Source organism: Ambystoma mexicanum, chromosome 4p, assembly GCF_040938575.1.
Source record: "Ambystoma mexicanum isolate Mex_15411 chromosome 4p, UKY_AmexF1_1, whole genome shotgun sequence".
NCBI lineage: Eukaryota > Metazoa > Chordata > Amphibia > Caudata > Ambystomatidae > Ambystoma > Ambystoma mexicanum.
In genome coordinates, this window is record NC_090927.1 from 928,873,030 (window position 1) to 928,893,298 (window position 20,269).

At 45.6% G+C, this 20,269-nt stretch overlaps 1 protein-coding gene across 3 annotated transcripts in view; it reads left to right on the top strand.

Annotated features, from left to right (window-relative positions):
- HACE1 (HECT domain and ankyrin repeat containing E3 ubiquitin protein ligase 1) overlaps nucleotides 1-20,269 on the top strand; it is an 838,224-nt gene that overhangs the window by 327,065 nt on the left and 490,890 nt on the right. For all 3 annotated transcript variants that reach the window (XM_069606519.1, XM_069606520.1, XM_069606521.1), the window contains one exon: nucleotides 4,951-5,038. In XM_069606519.1, coding sequence (XP_069462620.1) covers nucleotides 4,951-5,038 — 88 coding nt within the window. The remainder of the gene's footprint in view (nucleotides 1-4,950; nucleotides 5,039-20,269) is intronic.

The window sequence follows — 20,269 nt, forward strand, 5'->3', positions numbered from 1 at the left end:
GAAAGTGGGTTCTAGTGAAGAATTTCAAGAGGAAGTCATCACTTGTACCCAGATGGCGTGGACCCTACCAAATACTTTTAGGAACACAGACTGCAATCCGTGTGGACGGGAGAAAGGCGTGGATACATGCAACACATGCAAAGAAGGTCACATCGCCGTTTGAAGAACTGCCTGATCGAGACGATCAAAAAGAGACAGCGGCCCCAGAGACGAAAGAAATTGTTGCCAGTTCTTTGCCACAAAATCTGTCTGATCCTGAAATAAAGCCTAAAACGAAGCCTGAAAAAATTGCTTTAAAGGAGAAAGGGCAAAGAGTGCCCCAACGATGTCCAGCAATACCTGCATCACTGCTGGCTGACACAAAGCGTGTACCACTTTGGCGCCCGCCATCTGTCATTGCGCCGCAAGCTGACTCAGAGCCTGAGTCTGGAGGTGCACCTGCACTATCCATTGATCACACAATACCAGGAGCAAGGTGGTATAATTTATGGCCTCGGGAAAAGGAGTGATCAAATCTTCATTTCTTTTGATCTTTTGTTGCGTCTGTTTCCTATCACAGATGAAGTAGGAACAGGAGGCCTAGGGGAGAGCGGCGTGAGGGTTGTGCAAATCGGACAGCTCAAGAGCACGGCTCCTCGGTGCTAAAAACAAAATCCATGTGCAGATCACCCCTTACGGACAAGAAGGGCTCACATGGTATAAAGGCAATTGATGGAGTTCTTTGAGCAATGTGCAGATGCACATAAATCTTGCCCAACGTATAGCAATCCAGGCTGCTGAGAACTGGCAGAACAAACTGTTGACATTTTCCGAACCTATTGACATTTGAACGAGTGCAACGATAAGATATATTCACGACGAGCATTGATTGGAGAAGGACAGCGAGATAAAAATGCCGGGACCAGCTTTTGCCTCCTCCTGCACCACTGCTGATAATGAGTTAACTATAGAGACTGGAAGGTTGCAAAAAAGAAGTTGCCGAAAAAATTGTATGCTGATCTTAACAATAATCATGTGTGTGATGAGTATATTAGCCCCAACAATAACAGTACTGGTATTTTGGTACTTAGAAGAAATACACCCATTGGAAGTGCTCTTGCCTGTTAGAAACATCTACACTACTGAAAGCCCGGTCCATGTAATTACTTACACTTTGTCCCCGATGGAAGAAAGACACAGGGAAGGTTATGGGAATAACACATTATTGTTGATAATGAATATGACTCACTCAATATTAAGAAAAATATTTGTTGGGCATGTGCCCACTTGCCACAGCATGGTGGTAAGGGAATTGGTTGGTATGTGCAGCCACTGTCATTGAGTTCTGCATGTTACGCGTCCTTGAGTGCATTATATTATGGGAAATGGAACAAAAGTGAATCTGGTCAATTAGATAGAACAAATATGAATGAATTTGAGGAGATTGTTATGAAACCTGTAGGTTGTTCTATATTTCACAAAGCACGACTGATCACACCAGTAGTGATGCCACAAGACAGATTATTTGTGCCCTATAAATCATCTGTAATCACGTTTCATATGAACCCAGAAGGAAATAAAGACACAGTGCGCTCCTCCTATACAGTAAATTACAGTCCACGCTCTGTCCCCTTTTGCCTAAGAAAAGAGGGCTCCTATTCAGTGGGGACATTCACTAGATGCATGAATATAGCATTCCTTGATAGAGAGGTAGAACCAGTTTATGTAAGTGACCCTATTTATTTTATATGTGGAGAAAAAGTGTATCCTTGGTTGCCTAGAAATTTGGGAGATACTTGTTACCTGGGACTTTTGTTCCTAGGGGTATTCCTTTCAAGAACAGCAGATATAGCCAAATTGTCCAGGTCAAGAGAAATGAGGAAGGAGGTTTGATCGCGGAAGACATAGCAAAATCATTCATACCATTTTGGGGCCAAGCAATAAACTTCTATAATATAAGACAACTGTCTAGAATATTAGAAAAAACAATAAATGGAACAACAGATATATTATACAATATGACATTCGAGGAGAAAGGAATTAGATTGATGACACTCCAAAATAGGATGGCTCTTGATGTAATCTTGGTTGATTGTGCGGGAGTTTGCAAAATCGCGGGATCAGCACGTTGCGTATTTGTAAGCGATTCCTCCCCTATGATTTTCGAAGCTATAAGAAAGTTGCACGTTTTGAGCTCTGACCTACACCCCCCAGAAGGAAGTTGGGAATTGAACATAAGCGCCTGGTTCTGGGAAGTATTACGCTCATGGGGATGGAAATTAGTTGCGATCCTAGTAGCAGTACTAGGAATATTTATGACATGTTGTTGTTGTATACACTGCTTACTTATAATTTGTACTGAAATAAGTGAGGAGTGTATACAGATAGTAACAAAAAACAGCACCACTAAATCAGATACTCAAATGATGAAATAAAGACAGTGAAACAATTCATGTCAATTAATATTGATGACAATGATAATGAGGAGGAAACTAGCAGTATGCAAGATTCAGAATCAGATACTTGGTCAGAAGAGGATGCAATGTATGGATGAGGCGTTTGGCATACGGCCAACAGGAGGGTTTGTCAGTCTAGAAAAAGTAGGTACCCCTCAATGATGGAGGCAATGTATTTTGTTGGCCGAAGACCAACCGCCTCATGTGTCGGTATTAGAAATACGCAGGTATCAGCTTGACTAAAGTGCTGCCACTTTGATGTGACTGTAATCGCCATTTTGTTTTCAACTTTCGCCTCTTGCTTTCTGTTGAAACTGCTTTGCTGAAAGCTTATTCTGCTCCACTAGTACATTATTGTTCATGCATAGAGCAGGGCCGCAAAATACTTGTTGAAACATAACGCAGGCGACCCAGACAGAAATGCCCAGTATCCTCCCTCACAAGTCCTTGGAAGTAAGCAGCAAGGCATTTAATCATTACACAGGTGGCAGCCAGTCTCGCTCATGCGGTAGGAATGGTAGAAACAAACAATTAATGGCTGGAATTATGCTCTTCTTTGTGGCCCCCCTTTCTGAGCCCTTTAGAGCGCTGGAGAGCGAGTTGACCCCTAGCACAGAAATAGAAACTAGGAGATAGCGAGGCCTGGAATGTTTCTCTCCCCTGCACGCAGCATGTTTGCAAAAACAGAAGCAATGTGTTCTCTTAAATAAAGAACTTTGTCTGCAGGCTCACAAAATTGCAAACTATTGCTAAAATGAATGTCTGAAGGTGTCACACTCGTCACAATTGTCAATTAATCGAACCCAGTTCAAAGGAGATGCATTATGGGTGGTATTGAATGTGTCATTGCTGATTGTAAGATGCACATTTTGTATATATGTAACTGTTGTAGAATGATTCGCTCTCTTGCGTCCCTCGGGGTCTGGAGACACACGTCGCAGGGCTTGAGACCCAGTTGGCCAACTGAGACTATTTGCTTTGCAATAAACCCTAGCTTTTGGGAATACAACCTCGTGTCTGGCGTATCAGTTCGTGTGTGGTGATAGTGCCTTGTTTCCATACGCGAGGGTCCTCTAGGGACCCCTTCAACTGGACCAGGCTAAACTTAGCCAACCCAGATTTCACCTAGCCATATTCTGAAAAACAATCTTTGATGTCCTGGCCCCAGCCACCTGGAATCCAATTCCTCTGGATCTCAAAATGATCACATCCCTTGTTGATTTCCAAAATAAGCTAAAAACGTTTTTCTTTAGGGCTCCCTAGTTCCTGTTCTGATTCTGCTTCTGTCCTTTGAATCTGCTTCACTGTTTCTGTGTTTTTTGTTCGTCCTCTTTCTGCGCCTCGAGGCCCACGGCGTTACTAAGAATAAAAAAAAATAATCATTCACTCTTAATTTTTCCCCCCATTGCATGTACCCAGACACACAAAGCAGATTATGCAGGAAGAGCACCTTGTGGAGGTGGAAGCACTTCTTGAACTTCTGCCACCATGCTCATCAAAGGTGGCATGAACAAGTCATGAAATATAAGATCGGTACTTCTCTATTAAAAGGAAGACCTATGTAGGCTACATCATTTTGCGCTACTGCAGAAATTCAAGATGGCTACTCATTTGCAGATTATGTACAGCCTTTTCACAGTAGGCAACTTTTTACATTTTGAGGGACATCATCTGTAACATGACATTAATAACTGGCAGACTGGGGCCTCTCTTATCCAGACTCTGCCCAGTGTGGGGAATAGAGATGGATAGATGGATAGCTCTCTAACTTCCTGGACTGCCTAGAATTGAATAGATTCACTGTAGCTGGACAGATTCCTGTCCCATTTTCCTCTGCTGAGCCCACAATGGGCACCGAGATATGTAGTTCTGTGACATTTGCCTGTGGTGCACATTTCACCACATTGTAATGCAGCATTTATATGTAGGGCCAGACGACCATAAGCCCGGCCCACCGCCCCTTTGCTTCCACACTCCTTTACTCCCTATTTTTCTATTCCCTGACCCTTACCCATTGTTGATAGATGGAAATATAATTGAAGAGGAGGGGCCGCGTTGTAAGTTCCAGTTGGCACTGTAGCGTGGGTGGATTGGTGAGGCGTGGGTGAGGGCCATGCCAGAACTTTTCTTTGTATGTGTAGATGAGCAGAGAATGCACAATGGGAGAACATGCGATTTCACCAATTTGTAACATAGCAGGTGTCTTTGGAAGGCACGTCATGGACGCGGGTGCCCTTTTTAAAGCATGAACATGGATCGTGTGCTTTTCCAGAAGCTCCCCACCTCAGGGTACAGATTCAATTGGGAGGAGATCATGTATTTTTAAATCCCTATTTTGTTCCCTGTTTCCCTTATTACTATCTGTAAAATATTGATTGAATGACTGCATTCTCTGCTCTTTAGTAAACATTACTACATGCATGATAAATAGTGTGATAAAGCACGAAAGGAAAATGGCAGTTGTGCATTTTTTGTTAATCACTTTGTTCCCTTTTTTCTTTTTTTCTCTTTGTAGGGTCAAGGCGTAGTGCGGGAGTGGTTTGATATTTTGTCTAATGAGATTATTAACCCGGATTATGCACTATTCACCCAATCTGCTGACGGTATGTAATGGTCCTTTTCAGGACATGCTTGAATGTTAATTGATTTCAGAATGTTATGCTTTTCATATAAATTCCAGTGTCTACACCATCAGCCAACCACTGATTTATTTATTTTTTAAAAAGAAAGCTGGTCAGTTTAGGATTTTAACATTTGTATTGCTAAAGTGCATAGCTTTACAGAAATCCGATGTCTACCTCTGTACAGGGGGGGGGGTGCCACAGAGCAGGCTGATTTACTGTATTCCTTCATTCCTTCGCAAGGGACTAGTTATCACATGATTGGCCGATTTTGAATCACCTGCGGTTTCACCCCATGTGAGCAGCAGGGGAATCTCACATGTCCCAAGCGAGTCTGCAGTACCTTTCTAGTGATGCCCAATAAGGGGGGACACGTGCCTGGGATTGTTGTTTGTGCTCGCAGAGAGGGGAGATGCCCTTTTCATTTCAGTCTGGTGTGCCGTTAGGAGTGGGAGCAGTCTGAGGTGGAAATGGATATTCTTCTCCACTCCAGTACAGCGAGCTATGATGAGATTGAGGTCCCCCTGAGTGGTTTGCAGCACATACACCAGATTATTTGAGTTTTGCTTCGTTAGCAGTGAAAGATGTCTTGCTTTGTTCGCTCATGCTGATCTATTAAACTTGTATTACCCCCCTTTTTTTTGTTAAGGTATGCAGAGGCACAGAGAATGTTAGTAATAACAAACATACTATGGACAGTTTAACATTTACCAGGAATAGACAAAGCATCTTGCTATCATCATAGTTTAAGCTCAATTTAGAGCTCCAATCGCGGAATAAAGTGCTTCACAGAATGGAGTGCTCCAGACACAGACCGGTTTTGTTTGCAAAAAGAGAATACAGAAACGGCCAATGCTCCACATTCAGTACCAATAATTAAGCAATAAGACCCGAGCTGGAGGGGTAATACCTCTTCAGGTAATGCCCCGGGGCCCATAGTTACAGACCCAAGTGAAACGAGGGCCTTAACGCACGCCCTGGGCATTACCTGAAGCAGTAATAACCCCTCACCCCAGCAAAGGGCCTTATTGCTATCAGTACCCTGGCCCGTTGGACTGGGGTACTAATAGAATCTTTTCGGAAGTTGTTAAACGCTGTCTGTGTTTCACACCTGAAAAGAAGAAATAAATGACCCCCAAGGAACAGGGAGAAGGCAGCATGTCGTGGATTGAGAGCGGACACGCTGGGTACACTACTGTTCCCGGCTCAGGACCAGAAACTAGAAGGTAAGTGGGTCGGGGGAGGGAGTGAAATCTGTGTCAAAGGGGTGTGGAGGCTGCAGGAGGGGCCACTTACCTTGTTCCCCGGCGCCAGATATGGCAGCCTCCAGCCCTGGGGAGGCTCAGAGCAGTGGGATTACCGTATAGTAAGGCCCCCACTGCAAGCCTCCCCATTGGTTGGGAGTACTAACGGTCTATAGAAAATATGCTATTGATTCATTGGTGCACTATACTTTGCCTACTCTTTTTCACCATTCGTTGGGTGTGAACTCAGAAAGCGGTACATGACAATAATGCTCATTGCTCCAAGGCAACCATGCTTTTAACTTCTGGTGACGATTCAGTATTATTGCACAGAAAAATGCACATTAAAGGATAGTTCCGGGACTTTTTTTTTATTGCCCCTACGGTTCGGCCATGTGTTTTTAAGCATAACTCGGTAGATCATAGAAAACTTTCCTATGGACCTTACCCGACTTTTCGTCCATTAACGCACTCGAAATCAGCTGCCATTTTCTGATAATCCTATCATTTCCCCCCATCGCCCTGGCTCACCTGCTTTTGCGGCACTAAATCAAATCCCTCGCCCCTGAGCCTGACATCAGCAGACGCGTACCGCCCATTTCCCAACGCCAAAGCACGTTTCGTGTCAACAATCGCTGCGCCTCAGCTAATGAAGTGTCGCCATGGAAATGGCAGGACGCCTCTTTCCTCAATAAGTATAAACACACCGTTTCACAACACACAGCAGCAGATTTTCGATTCCATTACTCTGTGTGTTACTTTGAGTATTCTGCGACTCGTTTCTGTGCTCTGGTCAGCTACCTTCGCCGCTTCTAGGCCTTGTGAACATCTGTACCATCTCTGTAAATTATTTTACTTTTTTTACCACACAATGGCTACAATAATGCCGTATATGTACGAGCCCGAGTACACCGAGGAAGAACTACTGGAAAGGCAAGCACGCGAAAACGATGGGGATTCGGACGGCAGTTGGGAGGACCAGTCAACGGATGAAGAGCCTGGACCATGTCGCATGGACGGCGTCTCCACCTGGTGCACGTGCAATCGGTGCGAGCTAATGCCAACTGAGGAGGAGAACTGCTGCTGCCGTGAAAATTCCGGGTGCTTGGCCTACATTTCGGAAGGCGAGCCAAGTCCGCAATGCATCACCGAGCTGCCAGAGTTCAGGGAAGCCTGCCTCTCACGGACCGTGTTGAGGATGATGATGGTGCTTATGCACGAACTTCGCGGCACTGTTTGTCCGCGTAATCCGAGTAACGAGTAAGTATACTCTGGTTGTGATGTCAGTGATGCCACTACTATTTCATGGTCGTCTCCCACATATAAAATTACATCTACATATCATTCGAATGCATGTAAATTGGTTCCATATTGTGCATTTTCTAGATAGAATTTTTTTCAAAGCAGAATGACATTTTTTACCTGAATCGACAGTGATAAGAAAGTTTTGTCATTTTAATACAGTTTGCATCTTTCTTTTTCACAGGTGGTACAGGCTGGTGGCCTATCGTTGCTTCACTTGGTGGCTTCACGGGAGGCTCGGACACCGCGTTCGGAGAGTAATACCTGCCTGTGCGGTACTTGCCATTAGACAACATTTCCCCAGCGACAGTGGACAATACCGCGGATTTTCCCTGGATGTGCTGCAACCGGAACTTTACAATGTGTAATGTTTATTATTTATGTTCAATTGAAATTAAGATCTAAAATAAAACCCAACATATATTTTAACAATGGTTGTTTTGATTTTTTAAATGAATCAAGTGTGTCTCCATTGAATAGTCTTCCTGTGCCTTGTCTTGTCACACCACATGTCTCCGGCCAGCATCCTCCCTCACGCTGGCCGCCCACCTTCAATCCACATAACCGTTGAACCCATATGCAGCAGACATACATATGTTATTTTGCGGGTTGGCATCAAGCCTCCCGGCCTTGCCTCCTCCCCCAAAAATACTTACCACACCACTTTGTTCAAGCGTTGGCAATAAAAGGCCGTTGGATTTTATTGATACAAAACATGGTTATAGGTAAATAATCAATATGGTTGATCATAATAAATCGTCCTTTTGGGCACCGGGTACAGAGATGACCCCTTCTGGCCCGTGCCGCCTTGCCACCACAGGCCAGCCTGCTGCTGACTAACTGCCTAGGCATCCAGGGTCTCCAGGGTGAACTGCACCCATATATTCTCCTGGGAGGGTGAGGTATTTATAAACTCACCCCCCTGCCTTCCATGTACTAGATCCTGCAGCCTGCCTCTTACATGCAGTTAGATGGCCTCTCCTTGGTGAGGCCCTGCGGCAAACGAGTCTTGTCTGCACGACCACCGCCCTAATCCACCCCCCCCCGCCCTATCAAAGGCAGTTCGCACCGGGGTACTTGTGCTGCCAAGTGGAGCTGTGTCATGCCCCGCATTCCTGTTTCTGGACACTCGCGGGTATATACTTCCCGGTGGAAACTGCCCTGGAGACTGTTAACAGCTCACGGAATCCGCTGCACTACAAGGTCCAGAATTCCATCTGCTCGCGGTCACGTGAAACGCCCGCAACGTGCCTCGCGTTCTGAAACTGATTCCAGTACTTAGTGTGGCGTGTCCCTGTAACGGGTGCTCCTAAAACTGACTATTCAGTTTGAGTACTCGATCTAACTGTTACTCTGATTCCTGTTTGATTCCTGACCCGGCTTTGTATCAAGGACTATTCTGAACGTCTTTTCCTTCAATTTCTGGCTCCTGGCTCCCTCGGTTGTTTCCCCTGGTTAACGAACACTTGGCTTCCATTTCGGATTTGTTCTCCGCCTGCTCCCGTATGTTATGGTATTCGGATTTATACAAGAATAAAAGACCCTCAGTGCTATTCTCTGTTAAAGACTTCCACGCACGTTTTCCTTCCCTCTGTTGTGCCATCACTATTGCACGAGTTTCCTGCTTCCCTTCCCTTTCAACTATTACACAGAAAATATACAAAGACAGATCCACGGCGCTGCCCGCCGCACAAGAAGACAACGCTCTACATACTGAAGTGACCAAACGGACGCTGTGCTGTTTCTGGTGGTCACTCCCTGGATTGGTTACACTTGGGGACGCTCTGCTGAATACACTTGGGGATTATTTTGGACACTTACCGTTTCGGTTAGGTGGACCTTTGCACAGACTTCCTTCAACTGGAACTTCCATTTTCTATCATCACGTCAACTTCCAACTACACTCTCTCAGGTTACGGGACTTCCTATCTTACTAAGCAGGTAAGAGGGGGCAAGTACGGGGGAAGGAACAAGTGCTGTATTTTCGTACTTGGCTGCTATCTTGAACTATCCTTTTCTTTGTTCCCTTAGCTCTGTTGTCGCTGCTCCTGCCTTTCCACTTAAGCCCCTGGCCTGTTAGTTGGTATACTTTCTACAGGCTGCGCTCTTGGGGGGAAAGTCTTGTGCAAACCTCGCATTCAAGATATCCCAGAACCATCTTGGTGATAGTCCAGGACGTCCCAGAGTGAAGGGGTTCCAAAAGCGGATGCTGACCTTGTATCCTTTAACGATCTGTATCCTTTTCCAAAATTGCGTAAAAGTTGTGACAGATTTAGGAGCCTATTAATTTTGCCTATCGGTTATGGAAACTGGAGCGGATCCAATGGCTGCTTTAATGCAAGCCTTTGCGACCTTACGCACCGATATGGCATCTGCTAATGCGACTCTCCATCAACGTATGGATGTACTACAGAGTTTTGTGCAGCCCTTACCCCCCGATGAGGAGTTCGGTGATGCTGCTGCTGCAACAGCCCCTCCTGTACCCCAGGCACAATCTTCCGCACCCGTTGTGCTTCCTGGACCGTTCCCTTTGGCCCCTCCAGAACGCTTCTATGGAGATCCTAAGACTTATCGGACCTTTGTAAACCAATGCCGTCTGCATTTTCTTTGTCGACCACTGGCATTTCCTGACACTGTTACCAAAGCAGCGTTTCTCCTTTCGCATCTGGGAGGAACAGCAGCGGCTTGGGCTAACCCTTTACTCGAAGCCAATGATCCAGCCCTATATAATTTTGATGCCCTTATTCAGTCTATGAATAGCGTATTCGATATGCGTTACAAGGCACAAACCTCGGACCTCGAATTCCTTGCTATCAGTCAAGGCAAATCAGACCTTCTGTCTTACCTCGCTCGCTTTAATCAATTAGCAGCAGAAACCACCTGGCCCGAACAGAAGAAGGCAGCTGTCTTCTATAAGGGTCTTTCGGATGAGTTAAAAGACACTTTATCAGTGATACCGGCGTTACCAACCGGCTTCCCGGAATTGTTGGACTTGGTCCTACAAGTCGACGCTCGGCTGCGGCAAAGACGTGGCGAACGGCGTAGTCCTGACCTTCGCCTCTCAGTCAAGTCAGAAACGACTCCGACTACTTCCTCAGGTGAAGCCGAGCCGATGCAAATAGGGGCCATCAGAGGTCCTTTAACCAAAGCCGAACGAGAACGGCGTATGGTTAACAACCTATGCTTCTATTGCGGTCAATCTGGCCATTTCATTCGTGCATGTCCTAAGAGACCTGTTAAGGTAGCGGGAAACGCCAAGACTCGTCCTTAAACCGAGCCCTAAGGATGAGTCGCCATATGGATGGCTCGGGCCAATGCCCTTCCTCCTCGCACATCTATCTTGCCATGTGTTTTGTCCTCACTGGTGTTGAGCCCTTCACCAGTCCAGTTATGATCGATTCAGGGGCTAGCGGAAACTATATAGACATACAATTAGCTCAACACCATGGCATACCGGTGGTTCCAAAAGAAAGACCTGAGGAAGTACATGCAGTGGATGGTTCTCATCTGGTGTCCGGATGGATAACGGAACAGACTGTCCCACTTCGCATGTCTACCTCCGAAGACCACATTGAGCAAATAGTTTTCGACCTTATTTCAGCCCCTCAGTTTGGGATCATTCTTGGTCTTTCTTGGCTCCGGACTCATAACCCTATGATTGATTGGGTCAAACAAACGGTGCATTTCTCTTCTGCGTTCTGTACCCAACATTGCTCTCGAAGCCCCGGTGTGATGCCTTCGTCTCCTTGTTTGGCTTTGGTGTCTAATGTCTCCTCTGTTAATGCCACGCTGGGAGACTCAAATCCCGAACTACCAGCAGTATACAAAAACTTTTCCGATGTGTTCGATAAAGGGCTATCAGAAAAACTCCCTCCACATCGTTGTTATGATTGCCCAATTGATTTTGTACCTGGGGCAGTGGTACCTCATGGTCGTGTTTACTCCCTGACCCGGAACGAAGAAGAACACCTGAAAGAGTATGTGGAGAAGGCATTGCGTCTGGGACATATTCGACCTTCCCGGTCCCCTGCTGCCTCTCCCATCTTTTTCGTACCGAAAAAGGAGGGGGATCTGCGCCCTTGCGTGGATTACAGAGCCTTGAACAAAATAACAGTCAAGAACCAGTACCCGTTACCCCTCATAACGGAACTACTTGATAAGATGACTTCCTCCACTGTTTTTACCAAATTAGATCTCAGAGGGGCATATAATTTGGTGAGGATACGAAACGGGGACGAGTGGAAAACCGCTTTCAAAACAAAGTTTGGGCTATATGAGTATTGCGTCATGCCATTCGGACTTTGTAACGCTCCAGCCACGTTCCAACACTTTGTTAATGATATTTTTGGAGACATGCTAGATTGCTATGTGGTGATCTACTTGGATGATATCTTGATCTTCTCGGATTCACTCACGCAACATATCCAACACGTTCGCTCTGTTTTGCTGCGTTTACGTACACATTCTCTCTATGCCAAATTGGAAAAATGTGTATTTCATGCATCATCAGTTGAGTTCTTGGGGTTTCAGATATCTCCAAAAGGGGTGCTCATGTGTACTTCCAAGGTCAAAGCAGTAAGGGACTGGCCAGTCCCAGATTCTGTAAAGGCACTTCAATCTTTTCTGGGTTTCTCGAACTTTTATAGGCGCTTTATTGCCTCATTTTCTGAGATAGTAGCGCCCTTGACCCGTCTCACCAGCCCGAAGATTCCATTCCTTTGGGATTACGAAGCCCAGTCGGCCTTTGAGGCATTAAAAGAGGCCTTTACTACTGCTCCCGTTCTGCAGCACCCAAACCCTTCCCTTCCATTTATAGTGGAGGCTGACGCATCCGCTATCGCGGTGGGGGCCATATTGTCACAGAACTGCCCCACTACACAGCAACTGCCTCCAGTGGCTTATTTTTCCCGTAAACTATCTCAAGCTGAACGCAATTACACTGTTATGGAGAGGGAACTCCTAGCCATTCGAGCAGCTTTTAAGGAGTGGAGACACCACCTTCTGGGTGCTCGACATCCAGTAACTGTGTACACCGACCATCGGAATTTACAGGCTCTTTCACACGCAAAATGCACCAATGCCCGACAAATACGTTGGCATTTGTTTTTTACGTTATTTGACTTCACGGTCACTTATCGTCCTGGACCTCTACACGGAATGGCAGATGCCTTATCCCGTGTCGGTGCCGATTTCGACACCCGGGAATCGGTTACCTCTATGCTGCCTTCGGGTTCTGTCATTTGTGTCTGTTCGGTCTCCCCCTCACTTCTGGATCAAGTTCGACAGTGGGCCAAAGAACATGCCTCTTATCTTGATGCCTTGGGTGCCCAGATTGTCACGGGTCTTCCTTATGTTCATGGTCTTTTATACTTACCCGACAGCCACACCAGACGGAAGGCCTTGGAATGGGCCCATGATATCCCGTTAGCTGCACATCCAGGTCAGCTTAAAACATATGACCTGTTACATCGATGGTGCTGGTGGCCAGGAATGAAGAAGGACACCGCGTCATACGTATCCACGTGTGCGATATGTGTACAATGTAAAAGGCAACCAGGGAAACCCTTCGGTCTATTGATGAACATGCCGCTTCCTCCACATCCCTGGCATACGGTTACACTCGACTTTGTGGTAGAACTGCCCTTGGTTAAGGGAATGTCGACGGTGCTTGTGGTGGTGGATGTATTCACAAAATTGGCACTATTTATACCATGCTCAGGTATACCTACCGCCTCATCATTGGCTACTCTTTTTTTTGATCATGTGGTACGCTTCTTCGGATTACCCACAATCATGATTTCTGACCGGGGTACGCAATTTACTTCGCGGTTCTGGAAAGCCCTTACCCTTTCTTTGGGTATTGATGCACGGCTTTCGTCATCCTATCATCCTCAAACGGACGGACAAACCGAACGCACAAATGGCACCATGGAACAATACCTTCGTTGCCTGTGCTTGCAACATCAGACAAGTTGGTTATCCGTTCTGGGAACAGCGGAGTTCGCTTATAACAACTCTCGACATACTTCAACAGGATGTTCCCCGTTTTATGCCTTGTATGGATTACATCCAAGGATCCTTCCGCCTGTCTTGCCTTCCTTGGACCAAATCCCTGCTGCAAAAACCACGAGGGACACTCTGGTTGCTATACGGGATTCTGTTATGTTACATCTACAAGTTGCGCAGTCCCGGGCAAAGACGCAAGCGGACAAACATCGATCGCCTGCCCCCTCCTATGCACCGGGTGATCTTGCCTGGCTGGCGACTAAACATCTCAACATTCGGGGTAAACGAAAACTCATGCCTCGTTATGTAGGTCCCTACAAGATCCTTTCTTGTCTCAATCCTGTTGCTGTCCGTTTGAACATACCATCCCATTGGCGGATTCACCCAGTCTTCCACGTATCCCTGCTCCGTCCTTTTATACCTGGCACTCGGCTTCCTGTTACCCCTGCTCCGATTATTGTACAGGGTGAAGATGAATACGAAGTACGTGCTATATTGGACTCCCGTCTGCGTCGCGGAGTGCGTTTCTATCTGATTGATTGGAAGGGTTACGGTCCTGAAGATAGGACTTGGGAACCGGCTTCAAATCTGCATGCACCCCGACTCTTGCGGGCCTTTTGGTTGGAAAGACTGCGTGCCCGCAGGGGTGGTCGTCCTTTGCGGGGGGGTACTGTCATGCCCCGCATTCCTGTTTCTGGACACTCGCGGGTATATACTTCCCGGTGGAAACTGCCCTGGAGACTGTTAACAGCTCACGGAATCCGCTGCACTACAAGGTCCAGAATTCCATCTGCTCGCGGTCACGTGAAACGCCCGCAACGTGCCTCGCGTTCTGAAACTGATTCCAGTACTTAGTGTGGCGTGTCCCTGTAACGGGTGCTCCTAAAACTGACTATTCAGTTTGAGTACTCGATCTAACTGTTACTCTGATTCCTGTTTGATTCCTGACCCGGCTTTGTATCAAGGACTATTCTGAACGTCTTTTCCTTCAATTTCTGGCTCCTGGCTCCCTCGGTTGTTTCCCCTGGTTAACGAACACTTGGCTTCCATTTCGGATTTGTTCTCCGCCTGCTCCCGTATGTTATGGTATTCGGATTTATACAAGAATAAAAGACCCTCAGTGCTATTCTCTGTTAAAGACTTCCACGCACGTTTTCCTTCCCTCTGTTGTGCCATCACTATTGCACGAGTTTCCTGCTTCCCTTCCCTTTCAACTATTACACAGAAAATATACAAAGACAGATCCACGGCGCTGCCCGCCGCACAAGAAGACAACGCTCTACATACTGAAGTGACCAAACGGACGCTGTGCTGTTTCTGGTGGTCACTCCCTGGATTGGTTACACTTGGGGACGCTCTGCTGAATACACTTGGGGATTATTTTGGACACTTGCCGTTTCGGTTAGGTGGACCTTTGCACAGACTTCCTTCAACTGGAACTTCCATTTTCTATCATCACGTCAACTTCCAACTACACTCTCTCAGGTTACGGGACTTCCTATCTTACTAAGCAGGTAAGAGGGGGCAAGTACGGGGGAAGGAACAAGTGCTGTATTTTCGTACTTGGCTGCTATCTTGAACTATCCTTTTCTTTGTTCCCTTAGCTCTGTTGTCGCTGCTCCTGCCTTTCCACTTAAGCCCCTGGCCTGTTAGTTGGTATACTTTCTACAGGCTGCGCTCTTGGGGGGAAAGTCTTGTGCAAACCTCGCATTCAAGATATCCCAGAACCATCTTGGTGATAGTCCAGGACGTCCCAGAGTGAAGGGGTTCCAAAAGCGGATGCTGACCTTGTATCCTTTAACGATCTGTATCCTTTTCCAAAATTGCGTAAAAGTTGTGACAAGCTGTCAGGGAGCGATAAAGGCCAAGAGGTGCCAAAGACCATGTACACTTCAAAGTGGTCTATAGAGCATGGGTTGTTGTTCCCATGTCTACCTCCAGACCCCGTGTCTCCTGCCAAGCATCCCCCCTCACGCTGGACGGCCCCCTGCAATCCACATAAGTGTGTCTCCATTCACGAGTCTTCCTGTGTCTTGTCTGCACGACCACCGCCCCAATCCACCCCCCGCCCTATCAAAGGCAGTTCGCACCGGGGTACTTGTGCTGCCAAGTGGAGCTGTCAGGGAGCGATAAAGGCCAAGAGGTGCCAAAGACCATGTACACTTCAAAGTGGTCTATAGAGCATGGGTTGTTGTTCCCATGTCTACCTCCAGACCCCGTGTCTCCTGCCAAGCATCCCCCCTCACGCTGGACGGCCCCCTGCAAACCGCATAATGCCACGACATATACACGTCATTCATTCACAAACACACCCCTGTTTCGAATTCTTTATAACCCACTTCATATTTCAAATGAGAACTTCTTTGCGCTTTGCTAGTCAACCCGTGAAGGTGCTGGTTATCTGCTCTTCGTCTCTGTGAACTTCCGTGACCACTTCGAGGAAACTCGTCAGTTTGCAACCTGTGAACTGCTCCCTGTTCTACGACAAGAAACTACTCTGATCCCTGCATCTAACTGTTTGTTCGTCAAGGTAAGGCCATGTACCATAATCATTTTGCGTCCAATTTCTTTTCGTTCAAGACAGTACATGCAAGTAACTTGTCACATGTTCTGAGTTTAGTCAAATTATTTTTCTATTTTTTTAAAGTTATTCAAATACTTATCCGCATGTGAATAACGTGTATAGTTCCAAGAACCAAAACGAACCTTGCATTGAACCTTTTATGTGTCATTTAATTTTTGAACACATTGGTATTCATAGAGAATTGTTGATCTTTACTTTTCAGAACTTTCCACAATGCCTGCCTGTTCCATTGGCGGTTGCCCTTCGAAGACCCATAATAAATCTGAAGGTACTATAATGCATGTTTTCCCTAAAACAATAGATCAGATAAGAGAATGGGTCCGATATTGGGGATATCCACCGTCTGAGCTTGAAAGTAGAGTCCTAGAAGTCTTTGCGGACAAGAGGGGTGATCGATACCGCATCTGCAGCAGGCACTTTAGCTCAGACATGTACTCCACATCATTGCTAATAAAGAAGAACACACCGCGAGCGAGGCGAAAATTGCTCTCAACCGCTATTCCCACTCTATTCGTCCACATCCCTCCACTGGTGAGTCAAGTTTACGTATTTATCTCTCGGCCTTGCGGTAGTGTGTAGCATTAGCTAACAATAATTTCCCCATTTATGTATCCACTCAATATGAAGGCGGAAGATTCTCCATCCGTGTCGTTATTGCAGTCATCAGCCACTTCAAGCGCCTATCGGGTAATCTTACTTGGCTATTCTGCCACTGACTTGTTTTAGGCATGTAAATGAATAGTTTTAATTTATCGTGTAATTATTTTACCTAATGGTACACCCTTGTACTCGTCCTCTAGTCTTTGTTTTCAGTTATAATTATTGTTATCCAAAATAATGCAAGTACTGTCTTTCAGGGAGATGCTGAGGAGTCCAACGTATTGACGACAACCGTTGATGTCACTCAGATGCTCGAGGTACGTTTCCGGACAGTTCCATCGATGGAGATCATCAGATCTTGCATTCTTGTAGCGTGATTGTTACACACAATGTTTGTTTCGTTTTTAGCCATTGATATGTCCTTCTGTCGTCGCCCTCCTATGTGTCTTCTTTTTTCAATATTGTGTTCATTACTAATGAAAGTCCTATGTTTCAGGGAGTCGATGGAGCATTAGTCCAAGAAGAAGGGGGAGCATGCAGTTATGGGTCGGCGCAACAGCTTGCAGAAGTGTGCACCGCAGTTACATCGTCCCTTGATGTTCTTATGCATTTCGAGGTATGGATACTGACAGCTCGATCAAGCGAAATCATATGACGTGATTACATCCGCTATACTTCCTTCTTTATTAACGCAAGTACTATGTTTCAGGGAGATGACAGAGCTTCTTCTACAAGAACATCACCCCTAGTAGTTGATGCAGATCTCTGGGTGGTGAAACTTCATACGATCAAGCAAATCGAATCATATTTACATATCCATTATGTATTTTAGACAACTGATCATTTGTGCAGGTCTATTTAGATGAGCCGTTGACGCCTGCACAAAGTTTATGTTCTTTTTAACAAAATAGAAAACCATACTAATGCAATTACTGTGTTTCAGGGAGTTACTGAAGCATCATCTTCAATAATATCATCAATGGAAGTCTATGAGGAGCCCGAGGTATGGATCTTGACACTTCCATCTAACTAGATCAACTATGCGTGAATAATTGTCGTTTGAATGTTCTACACAAAGCGTTCATTCGTGTTTTGCTATTGAGATGTATGTGGGTATTGGTTCCCAAGTACATTTTGTGTTTTCAATATTATTATACATACTAATGAAAGTTCTATGTTTCAGGGAGTCGATGGAGCGTCAGTGCGTGATGGATGTGCTTATCATGAAAATATAGTCGTTGCAGCGCAAGAGGAAGTGGAGACATGCACACACGAGTCGGAGCAACAGCGTCCTGATGTTGAAGTTCGAGGCAAGAAAGTTTCAAAGAAAAGAAAGCAAAAGAAGGTTAGTGTCCTGGTCACTATAATATGTTGTTTTTCACTGTTAATAGTTCAATACTGTAAGTTGTGTTTAAACTGAACATCCGTTTTCCAATCTGTCCTCTAGTTGCGAGTGGGTGTACGAACTAGATCTACACAGACAGTGAAGCGAACGAGAGATGTTGCTTGTCAAACCTTTTGGCAGGGACTTGAGACTGGAGATGCATCGTGCCAATGGGAAGAATATGAAGTGATTGACAACGGATCTATACCACCACCAGCCATTGATAGTGAATGTCCTCCTGGTAGTTCGGATGCAGTCGGAGATCAATTCACAGAATCCACACCCGCAAAAACTAAGACCGCGAGAAAGTTGAAGAAATTGTTTTATTCACCCATCGCCGGAGAAGGAACAGATGTTGCAATGGAAGAGAATGAAGTGGACGACAATGAAACACCATCAATATCACTGAACATAGCGGAAGACGATATCAGAGATTCTACCTTTCATGTGAGTGACATGTCCTCAACGTTACAGGCCGAACCAGCTGGGATGCAGAGTGACAGTATAAGGAAAGAGGCCAAATTCATTGTATTCGATAGTTGTTTGATTGATATCATTATTAGGATGAAATGTGGGCATTCGGTTGGTGGGGAAGTATGTGGGGAGCCATTGATTAATGTGACTCGTGCAATTCGAGGCACTAACCTTAAAATACATGCCACCTGTACAAAATATCATCCTTTCTCATGGTCTGCACAACCCATGCTGGAGCAACTGCCAGCAGGCAATCTACTTTGTGCAGCGGCTGCACTTTTTAGTGGTTCAAGTTTTAAAAAGTTAGAGTCTTTCTTTCAGTTTGTGGGAATCCATTTCATTGCGAAAACTCAGTTCTACAAATACCAAACCGATTATCTATTTCCAGCCATTAGCGAAGCTTGGAGAATGGAAAAAATGTCTATTGATAGTACATTCGCGGGCAAACGGTTCAGGCTAGCCGGTGATGGACAGTGCGACAGCCCAGGATTTTCAGCCAAGTACTGCACCTACCACTTTCAGGACATGGAAAGTAAGAAAATTGTGAGTTCGGTGGTCGTGCAGGTGTCACAAAGTACATCCTCAGTGGCCATGGAGAAAGTTGGCTTTGTAGCATCATTGCAAGAACTACAATCGCGGGGAATGGTGATCGACCTGATAGCCACGGACAGACACGTTTCAATTGCCAAGACAATGAGAGAAGAGCACAAAAATATAAATCACCAATTTGACGTTTGGCATCTTGCAAAAACAATCAATAAAAAAATGTCGGCTGCAGGTAAAAAAAAAGATATGCAAGGTATTTCACAGTGGTCCAAGTCAATCAGCAACCATCTTTGGTGGAGCTCAAAAACATGTGGAGGGTCGTTGGAAATTCTACTGGAAAAATGGCGGTCAGAAATGCTACACTGTACCAACGTTCACCGTTGGAACACAAACCAACATTTCCACAATTGTGAACATGGCCATTTGTCCACAGAGGAGGCACGGAAGAAGAAGTGGTTGATTCCTTCATCACCCACTCACAAAGCCATTGAAAAGATTGTATTTGATAAAACTATAACAAGAGATTTGAGGGGACTCACGGAATTCTGCCACACAGGAGATTTGGAGGTGTTCCACAATATGTGCCTAAAGTACAGGCCAAAACGATTGCATTTTGGCATGGAGGGCATGATAAATCGGACTCTTCTAGCGGTCTTGGCACATAACCATAATGTTGGCCGTCAACAAAGTAGGACGACCGGATCTTTAGGGACGCTTCGCTACAATAAGGCCTTCACTAAAAGAAGTAAACAATGGGTGATCAAACCAGTGTTTGAGGATATGCAATATGAGTTTATTGAGAGACTTATTGTTGATGTCCTAGATAGGCACATAAATGGAGTTGTGAACGAACCTGTGCAGGGGACAACTGCATTGCCACCCAACATTGCCTCTGTTCCATGTCCACCTAAAGAAGAGCTCATTGAGAAATACACATCACGGTTTAAATGATTGTAATTTGATTGTCTGTTCTCTCGAGTCTCCTCATGTCGCAGGCCCATTGAATATGTGTATCTATGTAATGTGTAAATAAAAGTGATTGCTCAGTGTACATGCAATGTGTCTCTCCACCC